The following is a 25997-nucleotide window of genomic DNA, read 5'->3' as shown; positions in this document are numbered from 1 at the left end:
CTGCTGCTTGAAGTTGTTGAGTTTTGTTGTTTTCCTCAACAATTCTCTGTAGATTCTTCATGTCTTGTTCTAGTGCAGCTTGCTTATCCTTTATCTCGAGCAGAATAGAGAGGATGTTCTGATTTTCTGAAGGCTGTTCTTGGACATTAGGTTGCTCAGACTAATTGAACCCGGTGGCTGCTTCTGGTTGAGTCTCCCCCTGAACATATGCTTGATCTTCAGAAACATGTTCTTCATGAATTGGTTCTGAAACCTTTAAAGTTGGTTCAGAAACATGTTCTGGACCATCAGTGTGTCCTGTTTCAAAGTGCTCTGCTTCTGCTTCATCACTTTCATCATGCAGAAGAATTTTTCGTTTCTTTCTATACACTTTGAGTGGGGTAGGAGAGTCAGTTTTCTTGCTGGCTAGACTAGTTCTTTTCCTTTGCCCTTTTTCTCTTTCACTTGTCTTTCCAACAGATTTTGCCTCCGACTGTTGAGCCTCTTTTCCTTTTATTCTTTCACTTACATCATCAAACTGCTTCATTTTGGAGAGCATTCTTTCTCCAACAAACATACAGGGAACAAGGTTCTTGCGCATATCATCAGGAATAGATATTTTTAAGAACATGAAGATACGAGAGATTATAGCACCATATGGCAATTGTCTCTTGTCCTTCTGCAATGCTCTGTACATATGGAAGATAATGATATGAGGAAGAGAAAAAGGTTGACCTTTCAAGATAGCTCGAATGAGCTTGATTTCTGATTTGGATAGGTCAGTTTTGGAGGCTGCCTTAGGCTTCAAGCATTTGATTATGATCTTATGCAAGATCACAGACCGTCTGGATAAGTCAAAGTAGGAAAGATGTCGCTTAGATCCTTGAGCAAAGTTTGGATTTTCAGAAGCCACCTTGGAAGCATCTTCAAGGTTTACTGCCAATGGAGTAAACTTGGAATGTTTTGCTCCAATTATTAATGCCAACTCTTCTGCTTTTAAATCGAACTTTTTGTCACCAACAGTGAATTGGATCCAGTTGGTTGACAAAATGGAGAGATTGGAATAAAAGTAGGCAGTCAATTCAGCATAAACATTTGCAGATTGAAGGCAAAATTTATAAATGCCTAACTTCTCAAACAGGTGCTTTACTGAAATGCCAGCCTTCTCTAGGTAGTCGAAATCCACAGTTCTGTGGTTCATGACCCCTCGAGCAAGCAACAACTTATAACAGACATTATGTTCTTTACTTCTGAACAATCCTCCTATACCTGGCACACCAGATGCTATTCCCACTTTCATTTCAAAAATTTCAAAAAATCGAGCATCATCATCAGGAATAACAAATTTTGAGGCACTTGTGGACTTAGGGCTTAGAGGAACAAATTTCTTTTCAGAAGGAGTGGATGTTTCTCCGACTTTTTCCTTGCCCTTTCTGGAAGAAGGCTCTTTTGGTGTAGAGTTGGCCGGAACATTTTCAGTGGTAGGACAAACCTTAGAGTAGTTTTCCGTAAGATGTTCTTCGGAGAAGAATCCATTGTCTCTTAGACAGTCACGCAGAGTCGATGCAGAGGCATTGCTTCTCTTTAACCTCTGATAAGCATTCCATACAAGCTTGATGCTCTTAAACCGAAAATTTATTTTATCAGAAGTTTTGGGTGGCGACGATCGAGGAGGTGGAGTCGCTTCAGAAAGGTCTTCATGATGGTCGGACTCTGTGTCTGAAATCTCCATATACTCCGCCGGTGCTGTAGATTTGGAGTCTTGGTTGAGAATACGTGAAGATCTTCTTTTGAACGGCATTTTGATCACTTCTGGAGCAGAAAGTTTCGATCTTTGGAGGAAAAAGAGGAGAGTCTCTGAATATCGGAAAGTTTTGGAGAGTAAAAAATCGTACTGATAGGGTTTTGAAAAGTGACGGACAGGTTTATAAATGAGAAGGACGGGTTTTGGAAAGAAAAAGTCATTTTTAGAAATTATAATAAGTGAACCCAGATAGGAAGGAAATAAACTTTTTGAAGCACAAACAATCACGACAATATATTATAACAATATTTTAAGCACAAATAATCAGATAAATTAGAATACATACCTGATTTGTTTCCAAAAGTAACAAATGTGAAAATTTTCTGCCAAAAATATTCCCGCCAAAATTTAAACTAAGTACGTACCTTTCTTTGTGAGTCTGAAAAGGATATTCAGACTCAGAACATTTGAGTCTGAAAAATTCCTGTCTATCAAACACTTCAGGAAAAAGAATAAGTAATGCACAATTTGTTTCTAATTTACTCAACTGAAGATTTATCAAGAGGTTTTGTGAATATATCAGCTAATTGATAGAATCAATTAATTGAATATTCACATCTCCATTTTGAACATGATCTCGAATAAAATGATGCTTTATTTCAATATGCTTCGCACGTGAATGAAGAATTGGATTCTTAGTCAGATTAATAGCACTTGTGTTGTCACATTTGATTACAACACTTGAATCTTCAATGGCAAAGTCTCGCAACTGCTGCTTCATCCACAGAATTTGTGCACAGCAACTTCCCAGGACTATATATTCTGCTTCTGCTGTTGAAAGTGCAACTGTATTTTGCTTCTTTGAATACCAGGATACCAACATATTCCCAAGCAGTTGACATGTACCTGTAGTACTTTTCCTGTCCACTTTACATCCAGCTAAATCATCATCAGAATACCCAGTAAGAGTAAAATCTGAATCTTTGGAATACCAAAGACCTAACATTGGATAAGTTCCAATGTATTTGATTATCCTCTTTACTGCAGAAAAATGTGATTCCCTTGGATCTGATTGAAATCTAGCGCACATACAGACACTAAAAATTATTTTAGGTCTAGATGTAGTAAGATACAAAAATGAACCATCATGCTTCTGTATATCTTATGATCTACCTTTTTACCACGTTCATCCTTGTCCAGTTTGGATGTATGGGACATTGGAGTGTCTATTTTCTTGCTCTTCTGTAATCCAAACTTCTTGACAATCTCCTTAGCATACTTCTCTTGGCAAATGAATGTACCATCTTTGGTTTGTTTCACTTGTAGGCCAAGAAAGAATGTTAGCTCGCCCATCATACTCATCTCGAATTCATTCTGCATATTCTTTGAAAATTCTTTACAAAGCAGTTCGTTAGAGGAACCAAAAATGATATCATCAACATAAATCTGAACCAGTAAAAAGTCCTTACCTTTTCTCTTAATAAATAGGGCTGTATCAACCTTACCTTTTGTGAAGTTATTTTGCAGAAGGAAGGTACTTAACCTTTCGTACCAAGCTCTGGGTGCTTGTTTCAGACCGTAAAGGGCTTTTTTGAGTCTGTAGACATAGTCAGTCTTCCTTGGTTCTTCGAAACCAGGTGGTTGTTCCACATATACTTGTTCTTTGATATATCCATTTAGGAAGGCACTTTTCACGTCCATCTGAAACAATTTAAAGTTATGGAAACAAGCATAAGCTAATAATAGCCTAATGGCTTCTAACTTGGCAACTGGTGCATATGTTTCATTATAATCTATGCCATCTTCTTGAGAATAGCCTTTCGCTATCAGTCTTGCTTTGTTTCTTGTGACTTTCCCTTTGTCATCCAGTTTATTTCTGAATACCCATTTTGTTTTAATTACTGGATGATTTTTGGGTCTCGGCACAAGCTCCCATACTTTATTGATCTGAACTGCTGAAGTTCCTCCTGCATGGTTTCGATCCAGCTTTCATTTCATCAACTTCTTTTGGTTCTATTTCTGATAAGGGCAAAATCAGCATTCACCTTCAGAAGCAGCAGCCAAATTATTCCTGCCCAGCCCTTTCCAGTGTGATATAAAGATTGAAATCAAGAAAATGGAATTGGGACATGATTTTCTCTCGGACACAATTTAGGTACGCTAGAAAATCCTATATCTTGATTATAATAAAGCATTATCTCAGAGCTACTAAGCTCGAACCGACAATAACGATCTTCAAATCAGAATCGAAAACTCACTTCTCGTTGAGGTTTGAATCACCGAAAGGATTTGAAGCATTGGAATAACCAGCGACTGATTGTGACTTCAACTTCTTCGCAACACGCATCGCCTGAATAATTACACCGAGAAAAGGCTGATGATCAATTACAGAGCAAAACAACGAAAATCGAATCGATCAAAGACCAATACTGCTCGCAAAGCACGTACCTTTTTCTGAGCCCTCTTCGCTTTGTACGCCTCGATTTCTTCCCCTGTAATAACCCTCGAGCTGCGCTTGCCCTCGCTTCCCCTGCCGCCGCTGCCATCTGAGTCATCACGACGACTAGAGCTCCTGCGGCGGCTACGGCGACTGCTCCTGCTGCTGCCGCTCCTCTCTCGGCGCTTGCCGGAGCTCCGCGACGGCGACGAGTGATCGCTTTCGGGCTGCGAGGGCTCCGAATCGTCGGATCTTGCCCTTCTTCTATTTCGATTCGGGTTCCTCTCCGCAGAAGAAGAAGATGCATCTTTCTTGCTTCTATCCGACCCCATCGCTACTTCCCGCGAACAGACCCGCGGTAGAGTTTTAGGGGTTCAGGCGTACGGCAGAGAGGCGACTAAGATTAGAATTTGGAGATGGGAAGGCGACAGAAACGTAATTTTGTATCTCTAGCTGATTTCATTTTGGGGAAAATTCCGAATAACGTATGAATTGCCTTTATTTTCTCAAATAAAGGATCTAAAGTAAATATTTTTTTAAATAAAAAATCTAAAATGCCCTCATTTTTTCCGAATAAAGGTATGAAGTGACTATAATAATTTCAAATAAGGACCTAATCTCGTTAGTCGACCAAATATTGCAGCCAGTCAAGATATTTTCGTCCAATAATAATTTTAACATAAATTTTAGTTAAATTAAATTTTAAAAAAAATTAAAAAAATAAGAAATACAAGCAACCCCCAGCCTATGTTTGCTACCCCATTGCCGATGTGGCGGTGACAATGGCTAGTAGGGTCGCCGCGCCTCAGCGGAGCAAGGGTCGTCGCCCTCTCCCAATTCTAACAACGCTCTCGCCTCTAGTGGGTGAGGATCGTTAGCTCAGTGGTCGTTAGCCCTCTCTAAGGTGCCGGCGACCCCATCGGTGATAGGGCGGCGGCCACAAGCCGAGCTTGAGTGTTTCCTTTTTGTAAGTATAGCCTTTTTATCTTTTTGGAGTTTGTTTTTTTTTATGAAAAGAAAAAAACATAAAAGGAAAAAGAAAGAAAAAATAAAAAAAATAAATGACGAAAATGCCCTTGACCCCGGTGAGGTTAGCCCTTTTTTGAGACTCAAAGTTCACTTCAAGCCCTTTTTTAAGAAAACGATAGCACTTTAGGCCTTTATTTGAAAACAAGGTCCACTTCATACACTTATTTGAGAAAATGATAACACTTCATGCCCTTATTTAGAATTTTACCTAAATATCACCAAAAAACTTTAAATTATATCCAAGGAGACACAAATATCCTAACCTTTTTTCATGTCATCAAAAACCCTAAAGTTGTTGATTATGATACGAATACCCTTAACATTTTTTGGTGTCTCGAAAAAATTCAAATTGATACATGTATGACATATATACATTCTATTACAGTTCTATCTAGAGTATTTGTCAAACTAATATAAATTCAGGATTTTTTATGATATAATTTTTTTTGGTTATTTACGTCACTATGTACAAGTTTAGGAAATTCATGGTATTTGTGACAGAAGTTAGGATATTTTGTGGGATTGACCTTGAATTACAAAATGCAAAAGGGAAAAGGATTCATTAGTGTCACAAGCGTCAACAAATTTTTCATTTTCGTTGCCCTGTCACTTTTGTCGTCCGTATATTATTATTTTTATATGGTTTTGTGAAAAATAAAATCAATTCAATTATTACACTAAAAGTGGAAAGGACCGGGGAATTGCAGAAAAAAATCATAATTCCTTTGATATAGAAATAACACCAATATAATTTATCTTAACTTACACAAGTTGAAATTATTTTATACAGAGTTAATATTATGGAAAACCCAAAAATGGTACACGTGCAACAAATTTACCCAAAATTAATTTTTTAACCACTAAAAATCCCAAATTACCATACACTAATTTTTTTACTACAAAAAATCCTAAACTGGTCAATTTGTAACAAATTTACCATTCGTTAAAATAGATTAATAAAAAAAATCCAAACTAATACATATGTGACAAACGGAGAATAAGACCTCAAACGGGTACATCCGTCAACTAACACGTGTCATTTAACCAAACAATTTGACAGTAAAATTTAACAGAAACTAACGAAAGATAAATTTGTCAAAGGTGTACCGGTTTAGGATTTTTTGTGGTAAAAAAAATTAATTTGGGGTAAATTTATCATATGTGTATCAGTTTGAGATTTTTTGTGATATTAACCATTTTATATAAATAAAATTAATAGAGCTTGTGGATCTATGAAAGATCGTGAAGTAAAGGATATAAGCCACGTAACTCCTATCCGAATGAGAGCAAAATGTTGTTCATCATGGAAAACCAATATAATTTATCATAATTCCTTTGATATAGAAATAACACCAATATAATTTATCTTAACTTACACAAGTTGAAATTATTTTATATAGAGTTAATATCACGAAAAACCCCAAAATGATACACTTGTGACAAATTTACCCCAAATTAATTTTTTAACCACTAAAAATCTCAAATTGATATACATGTGATAAATTTACCACACACTAATTTTTTTACTACCAAAAATCCTAAACTAGTACATTTGTAACAAATTTACCATCCGTTAAAATAGATTAATAAAAAAAAATCCAAACTAGTACACATGTGACAAACGGAGGATAAGACCTCAAACGAGTATATCTGTCAACTAACACGTGTCATTTAACCAAGCAATTTGACAGTAAAATTTAACAGAAACTAGCGAAAGATAAATTTGTCAAAGGTGTACTAGTTTAGGCTTTTTGTGGTAAAAAAATTAGTTTGGGGTAAATTTCACACATGTGTATTAGTTTGGGGTTTTTGATGATATTAGCCATTTTATATAAATAAAATTAATAGAGCTTGTGGATCTATGAAAGATCGTGAAGTAAAGGATATAAGCCATGTAACTCCCATCCGAATGAGAGCCAAATGTTGTTCATCATGCATCCAAGTCAATTATATATAAAATAAATTGCCGAAAGATTTTTCCATTTTCTTCCAAAAAGACACATATTCATAAAAAGCTAATAATAAGTGATCAATGGAATGGACTTACTGATTAAGAAATTTATTTTCTTTGATAAAAACTACTAAACTCATTGGAGAGTTCGCATCATTATCATTCAATTACCATTTCTTTGATATGGATCAACTTTGACTTCATATTAAGAAAAGATCGAGATATGAGAAAAGGAAGAGCGTAAGGCAAGGAGTTTGACAATTTTGTTTTGGGTTAATATCACAAAAAAAAACTCCAAATTGGTACACTCATAACAAATTTATCCGAAACTAATTTTTTGACAACAAAAAACCCCAAACTAGTACACCTGTGACAAATTTACCTAAAACTAATTTTTTAGCCAACAAAAATCAAAAAATGGTACACCCGTGATAAATTTACCTAAAACTAATTTTTTAGCCACAAAAAACCCAAAAATGGTACACCCGTGACAAATTTATCCTAAACTAATTTTTTGACCATAAAAAATCCCAAATTGGTATACATGTCACAAATTTACCAAAACTAATTTCTTTTATCATAAAAAACCCAAAACTGATAATTCTATGAGAAATTTACTCTCTGTTAGTGGACCAATTTGGGTTTTTCGTGGTATTTACCCTATGGATTTTCACGTGGACTTGCCACGTCGCCATATGTTATCGACATCTGCAAATTTAACGGTAAAAATTGAAAAAAGCTAACGCATGATAAATTTGTCATAGATGCACCAATTTGGGGCTTTTGATGGTCAGAAAATTAATTTTAGATAAAATTGTCACAGGTGTATCGATTTGAAATTTTTTATAGTCGAAAAATTAGTTTTGATAAATTTATCACATGTGTACCAGTTTGTCATTTTTCGTGGTCAAAAAATTAGTTTGGAGCAAATTTTTCATAAGTGTACAAGTTTTGGATGTTTCGTGGTATTAACCCTTTTGTTTAAGAACGAAGAAAGCTCTAAAAGGTTGTCTTCATTTTGAGAGGGAACTATAAGTCGGTGAATATCAATATGTTCGAATTTAATTTTTCCATATTGAAAAGAAAATAGTTCATGTGTTAATTTTACTTTGGGTTAATACCACGAAAAATCTAAACGATACACTTGTGACAAATTTACCCAAACAAATTTTTTAACTACAAAAAACTCAAAACTTGTACATATGTGACAAATTTACCCTCCGTTAAATTGGATTAATACAACAAAAACTATAAATTGGTAAATCTGTGACAAATAGAGAGGTAAACCCTAACCTGGTACACCTGTCAACTGCCATGTATTATTCAACTCGGCAATTTGGTAGTAAAATTTAATGAAAACTGATAGGAAGTAAATTCGTTATAAATATACCAATTTGAGATTTTTCGTGATATTAACACTTTTACTTTTAACCCACTTTCTCAACCTTTGCTCAACCTTCACCCTTTTCTTTATATTTTCTATTTTTGCCGGGTCCAGCCACTTTCTTTTCCCTTTGGTGGGCCCATCCGCCACCACCTTTTGGAGAAAAGTCACTTGTGGATACGTAGACTTAGTCTTGATGTCTCAGGGCTCGAATAATAATATTTTTTCCGAGAAATTAATTTTTGACCATTCCTTGGGCAAATTTATGAGTAAAAATACGTATTTAATAACGACACAAAATTTCTATTTTCGAAATAGAAACTCGTTTGTTAATAATACAAAATTTCTCCCTCCACGGTAGCCAGCCAGTGAGAGGTGATCGGCGTTGGGTGATAGTGGGCAAGTGAAGGGAGTGAGCGGCAGCGGAGGATGGCGTCGAGAGGCAGTTGGTGTTGGGCGGCGATAGTAGACGGTAGAGGGTGGCGGCGGAGGACGGCAGGTGGTCGATGAGCGGGGGGTGAAGAACTACGGCTGGCGGCGGGAGGCGGTCGGCAAGTTGCGAGCGGCGGGCGGCGGCAGGCGGGCGGCCAGCCAGCTAGTAGCCAGGGCAAGCGATAAGAAATTTTTTTATTTCTCATTTTTTTCTAGAAATAGAAAAGGAGAAAATTTTTATTTATCATTTCTATTCCAAATCTATTTTTGAAATGAAAATGTGTTCTAGAAATGGATTTGTGTTCCGGACCTATTTCGGAAACAAAAAAAATAAAAAAATAGAGAAATAGAATGCTTATCATACGCACCTTAAAATAATCCATAATCACTTATTTACTTCTTCTTTTTTCTTTTGGTATTTGACCGTAGTTGTTTGGGGCCGGTCGGTCTGCCTTGCACCTATGCGTAGTTTGGATAGAATGATATGTTGGTAGAGAAATGATTTAAATAATAAAGAATAACAAAATTGAAGATAAAGCAAACGAAATGAGAAAATAACAATTAAAAAAAGATGTTGTGTCAGTGCCTCCATTATATCAAAGAAGTTCAGAGAGAAAAAAAAAAACATAATTATCTCTTGAAACCACGCTAATCCTCTCCCGTTTTGAGCAATTTGGATAAGAATCGGATTCTCCTTTGTTCGACGTAAAAACTCACTAAAATTAAGCCATAGAAAGGAAAGAGACACCACTCTAGATCCACTTTTATTTCTTGTCGATAAGCAATATAACTCGACAAGATTTCTCATAAATTACTCGTTCAAATCTCTTTAAATCTCTTTGATGAAAAAAAGGTTAACCAGTAGTATGCATATAAAGAAAACGGGCAAGTTGTTTGATAAAGTAACGGAGAGTATGGAATGGGAATAGACAGTTAATTGATACTTGAGATTGGAAAGAATGGAGTAGTGTATTGTTAGGGATTACACCCACCTAAATTATAGTGAATTCTTTAATATATAATAATATTAATTCGAACAGACATAACATAATCAAAATCCATTATCATATCCGCAGAATTAGAATTTGTAAAAGTGCAATATGATCTTTTAATAATTAATGAATATTTAACGAATTTCTAAAATAAAATCCACGAGAAGAATTTAGTATGGATGAGCAAGAGCGCTAGCGAAAGGTGATTGGTGTGGCCTATCTCTTTTGTTTTCGCAAAATAATAAAATGTCCCATAAAATAAAATATTTAGCAATACGGAGGTTGACTTTGTTGACTCTCGTTTGAGAAAATTTTTAATCTAAATATTAAGGATAATTATACAAACAGTTCATAAATTTTGACCTAATATGTAACATAGCCTCTGAACTTTAACCTAATATTTAATGTGATTTATGAACTTTCAATTTATTCAATGTGGTCATGTTCAATGTAGTTTCTGAACTATATAAAAATGTTTTATTTGAATTAATGAAAGGACTATATTAAACATTTTCATATAGTTCAGAAACTAAATTGAACATGTAGCAAAAATTTAGGGACTATATTGAATAAATTAAAAATTTAGGGATCATATTATATATTGAGTTAAAGGTCAGAGATCATATTGAACACATTAGAAGTTTAGGGACCGCATTACATATTGGGTCAAAGTTCATAAATTATATTGAATAAATGGTTAATATCACGAAAAATCCTAAACTGGTACAATTGTGACAATTTTACTCCAAACTATTTTTTTGACCACAAAAAATCCCAAACTGGTACATTTATGACAAATTTACCCCGAACTATTTTTTCGACCACAAAAAACCCCGAACTGGTATACTTGTGACAATTTTACCCTAACTAATTTTTTAATATTATTTTTAGGGTTAATACCATGAAAAACTCTAAATTGGTACACTTGTGACAATTTACCCCGAACTTTTTTTTAGCATAAAAAACCCCAAACTGATATATTTGTGATAATTTTACCCCGAACTGGTACACTTGTGATAATTTTACCCCGAACATACCATAAAAAACCCCAAACTGTACACCTGTGATAATTTTACCCCGAACTATTTTTTTTTTACCACCAAAAATCCCAAACTGGTACACCCGTGACAATTTTACCCCGAACTAATTTTTTAATGTTATTTTTATTTTTTTGAAATTTTTTATTAATTTTTTATTTTATTTTATGTTTCTTTTTTTTCCTTCACCTTCAACCTCTGGCCGGTCTCCGAATCGGCGACCGGCGATTGGCCAAAGGCAGAAGCCGGCGAGGTCGGCCCTGTCGACCGCTGGCGAGGCTCGACCTCGCCGTTGTGGGGCGAGGCCAACCTCTCCAGTTGCCGGCGAGTTCAAGCCTTGCCAGATCTGAAGATGAAGATGAAGGAAAAAAAAGAATAAATAAATAAAAAATTTCGAAAAAAAAAAAATTCGAAAAAATATTAAAAAATTAGTTCGGGGTAAAATTGTCATAGATGTACCAGTTTGGGGATTTTGGTGGTAAAAAAAATAGTTTGGGGTAAATTTATCATAGGTGTACCAGTTTGGGGTTTTTTGTCATTAGTTCAGGGTAAAATTGTCACAGGTGTACCAGTTTGGGGTGAAATTATCACAGGTGTACCAGTTTGGGATTTTTTATGGTATGCTCAGGATAAAATTATCAAAGGTATACCAGTTCGAGGTTAAATTGTCACGGGTGTACCAATTTGGGATTTTTTATGGTAAAAAAGAAATTCAGGGTAAAATTGTCACTAGTGTACCAGTTTGGGGTTTTTTCTCATGTTAACCCTTATTTTTATTATTTCGAATTTTTTATTAATTTTTTTCTTTTCTTTTTTTCCTTAATATTCTTCATCTTCAACCTCTGGCCGGTCGCCGGTCCGGCGACCGGCCAGAGGCGGAAGCCGGCGAGGGCTCGTCCCCGTCGGCCACTGACGAGGTCGGCCTCGCCCAGCACCGGCGAGGTCGAGCCTTGCCAGCGGCCGGCAGGGCCGACCTCTCCGTTGGCGAGGCCGACCTCGCCGTTCTGCAGGCGAGCCCGGCCTCGCCGGCGTTAGGCGGGCCGACCTCGTAGCGGCGGCGGGGCCGACCTCGCGCAGATTGCGGCGCGGCGGCCTCACCGGCCGTCGGCGGGGCCGACCTCGCCGGCTTCCGCCTATGGCCGGTTGCCGGTTGCCGGTTCGGCGATAGGCCAGTGGTTGAAAATGAAGAATATTAAAGAAAAAAATAAAAAAAAAATTAATAAAAAATTCGAAATAATAAAAATAATATTAAAAAATTAGTTAGGGTAAAATTGTCACAAATATACCGGTTCGGGATTTTTTGTTATCAAAAAAATAATTCGAGATAAATTTATCATAAATATACCAATTTGAAGTTTTTTGTGATTAAAAAAATAATTTAGGGTAAAATTATTACAACTATACCAGTTTAGGGTTTTTCCTTATATTAACCCTATATTTAATTCCTCGCTTTTGCGGATGCCGCACGCGGAGCCCTCTCTACTGTCCCCAACTCGATACATTAACGGCCTCGACGCCGATCCCAGCTAGCTGCAATGGCCGACGCAAACTCCGTTCCTACCGCGGCGGCCGAGAGCAAGCCTCCGGCGACCGAGAGCAAGCCGCCGGCGACCGACAGCAAGCCTCCGGCAACCGAGACGAGGCGGTCGTGGGGCGACGAGGTGGACGACGAGGCGGAGGAGGAGCAGAGTGCGGCGGCCACGACATCGGCGGATAAAGCGGGAGCGGATCTGGATTTCGCCTCCCTGACCATCGACGAGAGCAAGAAGATCAACAAGTTCCTCGACGAACCCGAGGATTCCAACATCAGAGCGGTGATCTGTCCATCCTGCGCTAGGGTTTCCTAGGAGCTAGAAAATCCAAACTCGTTTTGCTGTCTCGTTAGGTTTCCATACGCTCTGAATCGATCTTAATCGGTGCAGGTTACATCTGGCGATACGCCATATACATCAGCAAGTAGTTTCGAGGATTTGAATCTGTCGCCGGAGCTCCTGAAGGGTTTATACGTTGATATGAAATTTCAGAAGCCCAGTAAAATCCAGGCTATCAGCCTGCCTATGATTTTGATCCCTCCGTACAAAAATCTCATTGCTCAGGCACATAATGGTTCCGGCAAGACCACTTGTTTCGTGCTTGGAATGTTGAGCCGAGTTGATCCAAAATTGGAAGCTCCTCAAGCTCTCTGTATTTGCCCCACGCGAGAACTGGCAATTCAGGTTAGATTGATGGGATCACCACATTTTCTGACTGGCTCTGCATATGAACTCTTAACAAATTTGACCGATCCGTCGTGAGAAAGATATTGACTATTTTTTCAGTCATTTGACCGATCTCTCAGACAAGACGTTTCTTTTACTGGCCTTTAAGAATCCGGATGATATTTTCAGTGCGTTCTATATGACTAGCATAGCAAATAGAATTTGAGGTTTCAGCCGACTTTCTGATCGCATTTTGTCAGTTCAATGAAGTTATGTATCTTTTGTATGTACTGACACAAGCTGTGATCAATTCTTGCAGAACATGGAAGTCTTGCAGAAAATGGGAAAGTACACAGGAATACTTGCAGAGGCTGCAGTGCCTGTGCTGATGGATAGCACTAACTGTATGCGGATTACCAAACGGGCACCTGTTACTGCACAAATTGTTGTAGGCACCCCTGGAACAATCAAGAGATGGATGTCATCAAAGAAACTGGGTGCACGTTACATAAAGATTCTTGTATTTGATGAGGCCGATCATATGTTGGCAGAGGTAGTCAGCCTCCAAAACTAGCTTGTTGCATTGCAGTTGGCTTCTTTTCCTTTTTATTCTTGTCTCTGGTAGCTATTCTCGCTCCCTTGGTAGCTATTCTGCTCATTTCATTTGGAGTCTACTGAACTAGTGGAGTTCCGGCGGAGTAATTGATGTATTTGTGCCCTAATGGTATTGGCCTGCATTTCTGTCATTCCTCGTTGCTGATAAATGAACAGAATTTTGTTCTCTTCTATCAGCATTAGCTGAGCGGCATAATGTTCTCTCTTTTTCCCCCCTAGTTTCTTTTCTTTTGTGTGTGTCAGCCCAAGCGTGGGGGTGGTGGTTGTGAAAGCAAGCGTTGGGAAACTAATCAGCTTGTTCCACCCCCAGCATGCGACATACGAAATCTCAAATAGAATGAAGAGAGGAGACGGCATGGCCAAACTAGGTTGGACAGAATGTATTCTATTAACAGTGCCATCTTGTGTCCTCTTAGTTTCTTGTAGGATAGAAAATCTTCTTAGGCTAATTTTATTTTTCATGCACATTTTTGTTCTCTTGTTCAAAGATTACGTTGAGCTTGATCCTGTGGTAATAACATGATGCCTTGTCTTATACTCTCTTCTAAAGCATTACGATTCCTGTACTGGAAATCTTTAATTTCACAATGCCGCATTAGATTCTTATTTCAGATCCATATTTTCCCCACAAGATTTAGTGGAAAATTTTACTCTGTGGAAAATGTCTTTTTTTATTTTATTTTCCCTGTATAGTTTTTCTTTCTGGTTTGTTGGTTTGTGATCCTGTTTTAAGCTATCATGCTCTTTCAATTTATCATTGGCTCAAAGTTCTATCCATCAGCTGCTAATCAATAAAGTCATGGCGATTCTTGTGCTAATATCATCCAACGTTTTCTTATACCTTCCCATGTAGTTTTAGCTGTAACTTTTATGAACTTATCATTTAATAGTCATGTTAGTGTTCCTCTTTTACTGGAGATCAGGTTTATATTTAATCTGTGGTTGAATGCAGGATGGGTTTAGGGATAACTCTTTGAGGATAATGAAGGACATCGAAAGGGCCAATGCCAGCTTCCAGGTATATTCCTGAGTTTAATTTGTAAAATCATTCATAGACTTTATCTAGGGGTGGTATTCCTGGAAGTTAGTTGCTAATATCATATGAAGGTGAAGTCACATATACATTTGGACGATCAGTTTGATTTTGAAGTACAAGTGTGGAATAATAGTTCCCCAAGGTTTATCAAGTTTTTCAAATTGTAGTTAGAAGCATATGAAAACATACTTGCATCAATGAGGAAATCTTTTGGCAGTTTCTGTTGTCTTATTCTCTAATGCATGTCCTTTGGGGCAACTGGGACGAAATAGATGGAAGGAAGAGCCAATGCATTATATCTGACCGTACGGCAGAGCTAATTCTCTCAGTGCTCAGTCTCAGACAGACTCGGTTATTCGTTTCTTTTTCCATTCTTGGTTTTTACTGTCTGCCATTATGAATCCATGTGGGCTCTAATTTTACTCTCTCTCTCCCTCCCTCTCTCTCCATCCCCCTAAGCAAAAACAAAAAATCTATTCTTTTGAAGATTCTATTTCCTGGTGAAGTTTTTCGGTATTAAGAACATGATGAGGCTGTTAATTAATATGTTATATCCTTTCACCAAATGACATGAAATGGAATTGCTTTTTGATAATTTAAAAAAGGGAGGATAGATATAATAGTTTTGGTAAGACTAGTGTGCAAGACACTTTTCACTGGCTTGCTTTGTAATGTCCGCTACTAGACTATGAAATAAATATGGGAACTTAAAAGACCTCTCCAAACTAGGTAAGGAAAAGCTATCATGTCTGTTTTAGTAATAATGCTACCATCCCATTTCTGATTATTCAAGCTTCAACCAGATTGTCCTCTCCTTCGATTTGAATAGGTCCCACTTCTTGTCTTCATTTCCTTTCTTCGCCAAGCTGTAAGCCTGTAATGTCAAATTCCTTTACCACTCACTTGATTTTCTCCATAGTTATAGTGTTATTTGTAATTTTACCTTATCGGATGGTAATGCGTTACTTGACTATCCATTACATACCTTGCTAAGTATGACTTGTCTACATAAAGGATAAGGATTCAAGGATCAGGTTGTTCGATACTGGTATAAAGGGCACAACATAATGCTTTAGAAGAGATGAAGGATTTCTTACAAACTTTTCTACTATCATTACAAATACAAAGCTGTGTTTTTTCCTTCATCTGTTTTCTTTTTATTGTTCTCCTATATTGTTTTGCTTGTTTTTTTGTTTTGGGGGGGGTAAGTTAATTAATTTATAGACAAAGCACAACTACAGTGAAGCGAAGCATTATTTGACTAGAACCATTACCTTCTCTTTTTCTTGTTCTGATTGATGTTTATTAGTTGTAAAGTTGTGATACCCATGCGAGTTAGGCTCTGAGAGTAGAAGAAAGGAGGGGATGGAGAAAGGTGGGTCGTCATGATACAAGGTCACATTAGTAGTCGGTTATAATAATATATAACTTCTAAAGTTATACTTCTCTAGCAATGTTTGTTGGATGCTATTTCTTGTGATCACTACTGTTACAGTGTCTTGTTTCTGTTAAAGAAATGAACTTCATGAGTTGTCTAAATGAGTTAACATGGGTGCATTTTCTAATCAACTATTAGTGCGTGAAATTTAATAGATCTGCTTCCTTGTGTTCCTAGCAATGTGAAAATATTAATGATCTTGTTTTTTGTATACAAGGATTGTAAGATTATATCCAAAAATCTGTCTGAGGAGTAGAAAGGAGTTACTTTGCTTTTTTGGGCATTATCTTTTAGTTATATTTGGACATAGTCAAGAGAATAACTGAGCTAAACAGAGAAACATAAGTCGGAGCTGAGAAAATAAAAAGTTTCATGTTTTCTGATGGTGTGGGGCTTGCTTTTCGTTGGGACAGGCGATACAGAGAAAATTGTTGAAGGAGTTGATGCGCTTTTGCATATACAATTTTCTTTTCTTTTTGTTTTTTTAGAAACCGCATCAACCTGTCCTCTGTTTTTGGGTTTCTAGACACCTGCTAATGTCAGGAAAATGCGCTACTACCTCATTTTGTACTCTGTTGCACTCATTTTGAGCTCTACATTGTAAAACACGCATTATTCATTTTTTTCAGTCTTGGTTCTTTGAAGAATAAATTAGGGGTGTCAAAAAAGCCCGAACTGCCCAACTCGAACTAAATATATTGGGTCTTTTGAGGCCGGGTCTCTTTCTGGTTTGGGTGATATGTATAGAATCGGGTAACGTAAACCGTTCGGTTCGCGAAACACATTAAAATACCCTACAGTCTCTCGGTTCCAGATCGTGAAGCTCTCTACTTTTGCTTCCAAATCCATCTAATCCAAGATCTCAAAATCTTGATCTAAGCAGAAGCAAACAACACAACTTGTTGCTCTTTCAAATTTTCCTTCCAGCTAAATCACACTCATGCCCTCAAAATCCGAATTCTATCAGAGTAGCTAAATCATAATGTTTCAATGTTATGCAGAATTGGCTTAGAAAGTAGTATGGGAAGGAATAATTTTCTCTTGAATTGCCATGCTTTTCTTCTTTTCTTTTTCTCATTCTGGTTATATTGATTACTCAAAGGTTGGTTATTTTGTTCCAGGTCCTTTTGTTTTCTGCCACATTCGATGACAAGGCGAAGAATTTTGTAACAAGAGTAGTGAAAGATTACAATCAGCTTTTCGTGAAGAAAGAAGAACTATCCTTAGAGTCAGTAAAGCAGTACAAGGTGCATTGCCCTGATGAACCTTCCAAGGTTTTAGTGATCAGAGATAGAATTTTTGAATTAGGAGAGAATCTGGGACAGACAATAATATTTGTTCGCACCAGACATAGTGCAAGAAATTTGCATGAGACACTTGTTAGTTTTGGCTATGAAGTTACCACTATCCAAGGTGCTCTTAGGCAGGAAGACAGAGACAAGATTGTCAAAGAATTTAGAGATGGTTTGACACAGGTTCTCATATCAACTGACCTTCTGGCTCGAGGCTTTGATCAACAGCAGGTACTGCTTTCATTATACTTTTCCATTATCCGAAGTTCATTGGTCTCATCTTAGCTTAAGGGAATGCTACTTTATCTTTGTTATTTTGTAATATGTAGACATGGTGTGATGGCTACCTGTAGGTCAATTTGGTGATCAATTATGATCTTCCTGTAAAGCATAATAATCCGTCGGATCCTGATTGTGAGGTATACTTGCACAGAATTGGAAGGGCGGGGCGTTTTGGGCGCAAAGGTTTGTTTCCTGATTTAAGATTTGCTCCAACTTTTACATGTTTCTTTGGTGGTTGTTTTTCTCATGAAGACTATATGTATAGTATTACGTTGAATAGATTGGTAGGCCTAGTATTTCACATTCTTATGTTGTCTATCCTCTCTAAGCCTAGTTAAGGTTGATTTCCTCTTTTCATAAAATGAGGGTTTAAGAGAAATCTTATGATTTTCTTTTCTTATCCTCATAACATACCATTTAATCCAGATTGCCACGTGGACAGTGTGTCCCTCTAATTTTGACCAAAGAAAAAGTTTTCCTCTGATCAAAACTTGGATCCCCTACTTGTTTTCCAAAACTCAATGCAGTGAAGTTGCTCTTTAACTGCATGCTATGAGCTAACTATTTAGCAAGATTTGACCCTTGAATTGGTTTGAAATCCTTTGAAACTTACTCTGTCGTAGCAGCTCTCATTGGTAAAGTGCCCATACTTTCCCGCATTGACAAGACAGTTTTCAAGTACAAAAAGAACATACTATCGACTTTGACATGGTAGATGCAGGTTGTAGGTTTTCTTACCTTTCTTGCTCATCTTGGAGCCAAACTTGCAAGGATGACTGTGGTATCGACTTCAATGTAACTTTCCTGCTCCTAATAAAGAACAAAATTGACTCAACCTTAGAAAGAGAAAGAAAGAGCAAGTCTCAGGTTCTCTTTGGGTATTGACCTTGATGGGGTAATCATCCCCTATCAATACTAAGCTTCTTATGTATCTACTTATTCATTGAGATAACACTTGCCTGAGCCAAGAGTTGTTGAAGTGGGCGAGCTTTGTCCAAATCGCACAGACAATGTGCTCTATTTCTAAATAATATCTACTGCATTCTGGACCACTTTATCCATTCTCTGTATTTCTTGAACTGAGATGTTGATATATACAGCGATGATGTTGCAAAGCAGGGTGTTTTTTCCCCTCCAACCACTGGTGTTGGTTGATGATTTCTGTTATTTGTGATATAAGTTGTGGCTGTTGGAAATCGCATTTCCTCATTATGTCTGATGCATGCATACAAATCGTTTGTACTCTGCTTTCTGTGCATGCACTCTGCTCATAAAGAGTGCTTTTGGCATATATTATTGTTGCCTAGTTCGCCATACAAAAGTGTCCTGATGACAAGTAGTGTTGCTTTATCATCAGGAGCAGTGTTCAACTTGCTATGCAGTGAAAGGGACATGGCACTCATGGCTAAGATTGAAAATCATTTTGCCTCTAGAGTTCCTGAGGTGAGTAATTTGACAAATCTTACAATCTTTACTCGTTTTATTGATCATTTTGCATTATCATTAAGGGTTATTTGTGGTGTGTTTCACAGAACTAAATTTACTCGTTTAATGGAAATTCTGCTAATCTTTTACTCATCTCTGGGTTTTTAGTTTCAGAAGGAAAATTGGTCGCTGGAAATTGTTATTATGGTCAACTAAAAATGGACAATATATCTGTGTTCATCTAAAGAAAAGGAAATGGTTTAAAGGAACTCGTTGACACTGTCTGCCACTATCATCAACCACCCTGAGTACCTCGTATTTGCCATGTTCAACCACTGTCACTACCAGTTGATCACCGCCAGCATGGCACTGCTATGACTGTTGCCGACTACCACATATTTCAGTTGTCCTGTCCATCATCACCACTGTTACGCTGTCAACTTATGGAAATCAATTGTCAAGATTGCAAAAAATTGTGTTGTGAATTTCTTTAGAAGCAATATCAGGGAAAACCTCCCTCTGACTGCAAAACCAATTTACACGAAGCGAAACAGAACTTGCATATTATTGACTGCTTCTGCTATGTTGTTTTCCTTGCAGGTTACACCATGGAATAGCGAGGAGGCATTTAAGAAGGCACTTCAGGCAGCTGGTTTGCTGTGACGATGATGCTATTTTTGTGTCGTGTGACGATGTTAAGCGAGTTCTATGAGCTGGTGTCGTCAAGGTGTCTGCTGTTCTATGAGAAGATGTAGTGTTCGGTCAGCTGCTACTATCATGGCGGTTTTTAGTTGGGATAATTACTTTGAAGAAGTTGTAGTCGGGATTAATTATTTCCAGTGAATGTGCAGCCATACGAGTCAGATTTTTTGTGGGCATCGGGGCATTTTCCGCAATGGCTCTGTGGATGCATTGTTTTGAATTTGGAGCTTGAAGCCAAGTGGAGTTTGCTGTGACCTCTATGTAAGGAGTTGGCTAAGTGAATTGCAAATGGTAAAGAAACTATCGATGTTTTAGATATGATTATAAGAGAGATTGTGTGGGACCTCGAACCTCCATGTTACCCAACGAAGCACTGAAAGTGACGGTCATTCGGATGAGTATCGTATACCGTAATAATGTTGCAAAAGCAATTCTTGTTTTGTTACACTGATTTTCGGGGTGTGGATATCGATGGTGAATATAACTTCAGAAAAGTCAAAGCTTTACCATCAGGAACTTAGAACGTCGATGTGCTGTTGTAATAAAAAAAATGTTCTTACCCATATAAATTCCCAAAAGCTGATACACCAATCTTGTTGAGAGAGTTAAATCTGCATTTATCCAAAAAGAAAGTATCGTCCGAACAATGGTTCATCTAAATGGTTGCGTTAGTTAGTATCGTTGAACGTTGGTTCTTTCTTTATGAAGACTGATGTCATTTGACTGGGTCATATGGCAGAGGGGTTTTCCCCAACGCCAATCGTCAGTAGTAATTTAAACATAAAGGAGATGAGAGAAGAATGGTTTTGTTATGTGAGAATGGAGTGCACGTTCAAGTAGTAGTGGTCCTCCATGAATTAATCGTTCTGTGGAAAATGGCCCTGTGTCTGCCATCTATATCTCTCTATGCACACTTCGAGGGTTTCATCAGGTCTCTTGCGGAGAGAGAGAGATGGGGATGGGAACGGCGGTGTTGGTGATTATGGCACTGCTTGTGGTGAGGATGGGAGGCGCCGATTCAGTTTCGGCTTGGGAGGACGGTAAGGTGATTCACGTCGGTGGAAGAGTGCTCTGCCAGGATTGCACCAAGGGCTACGATGAATGGGTTCGGGGTGGACATCCTATTAAAGGTGTGTCTCTCTCTCGATCTCGACATTGAATTAAGCTATTCGCTTGTAGCTCGAACTTTCGAGTTTGATAACTAGCTCTGCCTTTTTTCGGGTCGAGCTCGAGCTCGACAATACTCAACCCGACAAGCTTGCAAGACAAATTGAGTTTTTATATTTTTTAAAAAAATTCAATAATTGGCAAAATAGACACGAAAATCCGTAAGCTTTACTTAGTATGAACTTATAATGTTCGAGGTCGAGCTCGGCTTGAGTTTATTTACAAATTGACCGTAATCGAGTCGAGTAGAGCATCTTGATTTGGTAGTCGAGTCGAGCTCAAGCACTTGCACAGGTTAATAGTCGTTCAAGTTTCAAACCCCAAGTATGCTCGAGTCGAGCTTGAGCTTAGAAATGGGGCAGCTCGACGGGGCCAATTACACCCCTATGCACTCCTGTTCTCTATCAATTTTCTTCTTTCTTTCCCTCTTGCGGTGGAACGAGCGTATTCAATGTAATTGAAGGCACCAAAGAAGAGAATCACTTACTATGATGTCACTCTCGCACCGTCATGACAAAATGTCCAATGAGATTTAATCACATTTCAATTCAGCGATGTAAAAGGGGGGGAAGTAATGTGAATTGCAGGAGCCAAGGTCTCACTCACTTGCATGGACCAAAGGCACAGAGTGATATTCTATGGAAGCGATGACACCGATGGAGCCGGCCAATTCTACATGATCGTGAACAAGTACATCAACGGAAAGCAACTCAATGAGAAACTGTGCTCCGTGAGGCTCGTGTCGTCCCCGGACCCGACGTGCGCCGTTGCCACCGACTTTGCCGGCGGATGCCGAGGAGTCGAACTCAGCCGCCCCAGCTCCGTGTACCGCAAAGTCATTAAGTACACTGTTGGACCGCTGTATTACACATCTCCCATGTGTGAGAAACCTGAAATTGAATGAGAATGGAGTTGCCAAGTGACATCGGGCGAAGAAGTTGCCCATGTTTCTTCCTCCTCGTGTTCCGACGTCTTGTAACATCAGATCAATTGCTACTGCTTCATCTATCCTGATATTCCTGAAAACTGGTGACACTTTTTCTTTCTCGTTCATTTTCTCCTTGTACTAGCGATGGAGGAACCAACAAAGACAGAGAACACTCGAATCTCGGGTAAATTATGTCATTTGACAAAATAACACTCATTGTTATTTGACAAAATAATTATCTCTGAAATCCTTTTTTTCCTTATAAAAGTACACATAAATTCTTAAATGTCTTTGCACGAAACGCAATCAAGTTCTAAATAATTTGGAATTTGTGCAAGGGTTTGCCGCTAGCGGCAAGGATATCAGGTGATATGACTTTCGGACCATTTGAATTTCTGACTACTAATTGAAACTAAAACTCAATTTTTATGCAAAGTCGAGTAAAAATCCAATATAAATAAAAAAAACCTAAATTTTGATTTCCAATCTCAATTTGAACCAAAAAAAGAAAATCAATCAAAGCTTTTTCGCATACACCGCAATTCGTTTGAGCAATAAAAACCATGAGTTTAATTTCTACAAGATAATCACAACAATCAACAAATTTGAAATACTAATTTCTCGTTGTTGAAACCCTATAGATTCTAAATTCCAATTCTCATTAATCACAAAAAAAAATGATTGAAAAACTAAATCAAACGTTGAACAATGACACGTGCATAATTGCAAGCAGCTTTAATTGCTTAATTGTCATTTGATTGATTTAAGATGATTTAATTCACAATTTGACTGTGAGATTTAATGTTTGACTTGAAACTCGATTTCTCCTTAATTTTATATGAGGCTGTAATTCCGATGATCAGGTGACACCACCTACACACTTAAGACTTGATTGTTCATATTTTAAAATGTCTACAATCTGATTGCATCTTATAAAATTTTTAGAATTTGTTCATACAGTCAAATGGTTTCTCTAATTTGCCCTTTTCTTCTTAAGAATGTCGGTCATTGTTTGCACACTAACTACAATGACAAGTGGGTACGATAAACGTGATAAATAAAAGATGACACGGAAATATGTGAGCAAAGTATTGCACGAATTTAATCCATATATAAAATTGAATTTACAACGTTATATCCTACAAACTTAAGACCTGATTGTTCATATTTTAAAATGTTTACATTTTGATTGCATCTTTTAAAATTTTTAGAATTTGATTATATTGTCAAATGTTTTGCTATAATTTTCTCTTTTCTTCTTAAGAATGTTGTCCTCATTTGCACATTAACTACGATGACAAGTGGAAATATGTGAGCAAGTATTGCACGAATCTAATACGTATATAAAATTGAATTTGCAATAATATATTCGATTGCAATATCTATTTACGTGTCATAATTACATTTGGAAATCGCGTCAATTTGTGTTATTAGAAAATTCTATATTTTCGTTTTTTATTTTATAAGATATTCGTATATTCAATGCTTATCAATTAGTGTTACTTTGGGTTTATCACACATTCGAATTAAAACGTGTAAATTCGTCTCGAAATTACAAACCTGAATTCTCATTATTTTCGATGATCTAAATTTGTGTATATATATATATATATATATATATATATATATATATATATATATATATATTCACATAATAGTTTTTTATACAGAGCATGGTTTATGACCAGTTCGTTTCAAAATTCGACAAAATTAAAAATTACTTTCTACTAGTTTTGCCAAAATAAATTTAAAAAATTATGAAGAGATATATATATATATATATATATATATATATATATATGATTTATGTGTTAATATTTACATGTCATGAAAATCTTAAATGCTTTAAATTTTAAAAAGAATCGAAATGCGTAAGAACTAAATTAGTCTAGAGAAAAGATTGAAAAACAACACAAACACGTCGCCCATGGTGACGTGGCGTCGCTCATCTCCACCCACGTAAACTACTGTAAGATTTGACGGTGTTCCAATTTCTATAGGCTCCGACGTCGGCGGAGCTCGTGGTCCCGCTCGGATATGGCGGGTCGACTCGCGAGGAGGCTCTCGTCCTCGCCGGAACCCTCCTTCCTCGTCTATAGATGCCCGATCGTCGCTTGGTCGGGTCGCGATCCGTGTGGGCCCAGGCGGGCTGCTTCGTCGTCGTCGCCGTCGTCGTCATCGTCTTCGTCTTCGTCTTCACCTCCGTCGCCGGATGGAGCGGCCTCGAAGCCCCAGAAGAAGATTACGGACCGTCTATCGGCCGTGATCGACGCCGTCAATGACCGCAAGCTTCCTCCCGAACTCCGTGGCCGTCGCAACTCCGTCAGGTACGCACGAGATGATCTGAGCGGACGTGGGTCTTTGCGTGAGCGTGTGCAGGGGTTGCTATTAAGCTGTTCCTTTGTTGATTTTGGAGTTGTTTCATTGGGTTGTATGATTTGTATGGTGAATTTTCCGGTTTTTGGGGATGATTGCTTACTGCTTCTTCGGATTGAGCTAGCGTACAATTTCTGCTTTTCTATATCTCTCTCGAGATGTCCATGCGTGCTGGAGTTTGGGCTTTAGTTTGCACGATCTTTCTCTTTTAAGGGAGTAGAAATATGGGTTATCGGTGGCTGAGTTTGGCTGTCACCGGGCATTGCGTTCTATGCATAAGCACTCTGTTTTATCATAATGTGCCTACTCAAATAGGCTTAGTTAGATGCTGCAAAGTAAAAAGCAATTGACTCAGAAGATCAAGCACATGATTGTTCTCCTATAATAATGCTTATACTGAACGATCCGCGGGACGTAATGCTTTTAAGAGAGATTTTTCATTGTTCGTTCCTGTGATTTGGATTGTAACTGCTTATTTGTTGCTGCAGTTGAAGTAGGTAACTGTAAGGAATCCTCGGTGCAGAATTGTAGTCAGGTCGGTTTCCGGATTGGGACTTATGTTGTCTTGACGGTTGCATTGAAGAAGAGAATAGGACGTGTTCCTTGATTTTTGTTTAGCATCTTGATGCACACTCTGTTGCTTGAATAGAAAAAAATTCAAGCTTTTTTAGGGTCGGTTGATGATGTTTTGCGTTACCCTCTTGGCAGATCTGAGACTGATATTGTGAACATAGTGGAGCAAAGAATATGGCATTCGATGGAGGAAGGACATTTTGAGAACTTACCTGGAAAAGGGAAACCCCTTGACCTCAGCATAAATCCGCATGCAGATCCAGCAGAAGACACCTTGTATCGGATTCTTAATAAGAATGGCTGTGCTCCAGAGTGGGTAGAACTTAACAAGGAAATAAGGAGTGCGATGTCCGAGTGGCGGAGAGTGCTAAAGAAAGCATGGATGAGCAGAAGCAATGGGAGTCGATCCGAGTGGGACGACCGCTCGGAGGCTTTGAAAGTGCAAATGCGCGGTATTAATGACAAGGTGAGTCCTTGGGTTGGTGTATTCAATTTGATGGATGCTTTCTTCTGCTTCTAGTATACTACTACTTTTATGGAGCGGAGAAAGTTGGTTGGTGCTGATTTTGTTAACAAGATGGATTTGTTGCGGTTGTGTAGGTCTTTCGGTATAATCTCATTGTGCCCTTTGGACGCCAAATGTTTGGGATGAAGTGGGAGAAAGAATTAGATCGTTTGAACGACGAATGACCTCTCATACAGTTGTAGTATTATAACAATTTTGGAGTCGTACTTTGGAGGTGATGTTATATTTATGAAATGTTATAGTTGTAAAATGGTTTAGTGGAATGCGCTCATCGTATAATTTTGAATTGTTTCTTGATTCCCCGATACGTTTTTTCGCAATACTTGTGTTTTTATTTGGCAAGTGTGATTGTCCTTGGTTAAGCTTTTCATTAAAAGCTTTAAAAGCTGGTGCCATCTTTTGCTTCTGTGTTCTCTACTGATAGAATGGAGGAAATCAAGGAGTGGAAAGATTG

The 25997-nt window shown here is 37.8% G+C and overlaps 4 protein-coding genes across 5 annotated transcripts; 3 read left to right on the top strand and 1 right to left on the bottom strand.

The window, feature by feature from the left end:
* Positions 1-3972: 3972 nt before the first annotated feature.
* LOC115670535 (splicing factor Cactin-like) lies at positions 3973-4554 on the bottom strand. Its single transcript, XM_030591848.2, has 2 exons — positions 4172-4554; positions 3973-4073 (listed from the first exon to the last, which is right to left on the bottom strand). The coding sequence occupies exons 1-2, from the start codon at positions 4490-4492 to the stop codon at positions 3978-3980; spliced, it is 417 nt and encodes a 138-aa protein (XP_030447708.1). The 5' UTR covers positions 4493-4554; the 3' UTR covers positions 3973-3977.
* Positions 4555-12428: 7874 nt separating this feature from the next.
* On the top strand, positions 12429-20291 carry LOC130134463 (DEAD-box ATP-dependent RNA helicase 38-like). 2 transcript variants are annotated; one of them, XM_056320048.1, is made up of 8 exons: positions 12429-12799; positions 12908-13201; positions 13503-13736; positions 14751-14816; positions 17394-17795; positions 17918-18029; positions 19204-19289; positions 19872-20291. In XM_056320048.1, exons 1-8 carry the CDS (start codon positions 12521-12523, stop codon positions 19932-19934), a joined length of 1536 nt encoding a protein of 511 aa, XP_056176023.1. In that variant the 5' UTR covers positions 12429-12520; the 3' UTR covers positions 19935-20291. The 2 variants fall into 2 exon arrangements, with proteins under 2 accessions (XP_056176023.1, XP_056176022.1); XM_056320047.1 differs by lacking the exons at positions 19204-19289; positions 19872-20291 and adding an exon at positions 18568-18746.
* A 268-nt stretch (positions 20292-20559) lies between these two features.
* On the top strand, positions 20560-22109 carry LOC115669320 (non-classical arabinogalactan protein 31-like). Its single transcript, XM_030590553.2, has 2 exons — positions 20560-21103; positions 21728-22109. Exons 1-2 carry the CDS (start codon positions 20926-20928, stop codon positions 22042-22044), a joined length of 495 nt encoding a protein of 164 aa, XP_030446413.1. The 5' UTR covers positions 20560-20925; the 3' UTR covers positions 22045-22109.
* Positions 22110-23989: 1880 nt separating this feature from the next.
* On the top strand, positions 23990-25793 carry LOC130140461 (uncharacterized). Its single transcript, XM_056319849.1, has 3 exons — positions 23990-24395; positions 25153-25483; positions 25618-25793. Exons 1-3 carry the CDS (start codon positions 24106-24108, stop codon positions 25705-25707), a joined length of 711 nt encoding a protein of 236 aa, XP_056175824.1. The 5' UTR covers positions 23990-24105; the 3' UTR covers positions 25708-25793.
* Positions 25794-25997: the final 204 nt, after the last annotated feature.

This window comes from Syzygium oleosum, unplaced genomic scaffold, assembly GCF_021117445.2.
Source record: "Syzygium oleosum isolate NSW1041296 unplaced genomic scaffold, Sole_v2.1 Sole_v2.19, whole genome shotgun sequence".
Classification (NCBI taxonomy): Eukaryota; Viridiplantae; Streptophyta; class Magnoliopsida; order Myrtales; family Myrtaceae; genus Syzygium; species Syzygium oleosum.
Note: the sequence above shows the minus strand (reverse complement) of the source record. Positions and strands in the feature narration are given on the sequence as shown.

Coding starts and splice junctions, on each gene's coding strand:
- LOC115670535 (XM_030591848.2), bottom strand. CDS start 4,492: ATGGGGTCGGATAGAAGCAAGAAAGATGCATCTTCTTCTTCTGCGGAG. Junction 4,074..4,171: donor CGAAGAGGGCTCAGAAAAAG/GTACGTGCTTTG, acceptor GTAATTATTCAG/GCGATGCGTGTTGCGAAGAA.
- LOC130134463 (XM_056320047.1), top strand. CDS start 12,521: ATGGCCGACGCAAACTCCGTTCCTACCGCGGCGGCCGAGAGCAAGCCT. Junction 12,800..12,907: donor AGGATTCCAACATCAGAGCG/GTGATCTGTCCA, acceptor TAATCGGTGCAG/GTTACATCTGGCGATACGCC. Junction 18,030..18,567: donor GGGGCGTTTTGGGCGCAAAG/GTTTGTTTCCTG, acceptor TGGTAGATGCAG/GTTGTAGGTTTTCTTACCTT.
- LOC115669320 (XM_030590553.2), top strand. CDS start 20,926: ATGGGGATGGGAACGGCGGTGTTGGTGATTATGGCACTGCTTGTGGTG. Junction 21,104..21,727: donor GGGTGGACATCCTATTAAAG/GTGTGTCTCTCT, acceptor TGTGAATTGCAG/GAGCCAAGGTCTCACTCACT.
- LOC130140461 (XM_056319849.1), top strand. CDS start 24,106: ATGGCGGGTCGACTCGCGAGGAGGCTCTCGTCCTCGCCGGAACCCTCC. Junction 24,396..25,152: donor GGCCGTCGCAACTCCGTCAG/GTACGCACGAGA, acceptor CCCTCTTGGCAG/ATCTGAGACTGATATTGTGA. Junction 25,484..25,617: donor TGCGCGGTATTAATGACAAG/GTGAGTCCTTGG, acceptor GCGGTTGTGTAG/GTCTTTCGGTATAATCTCAT.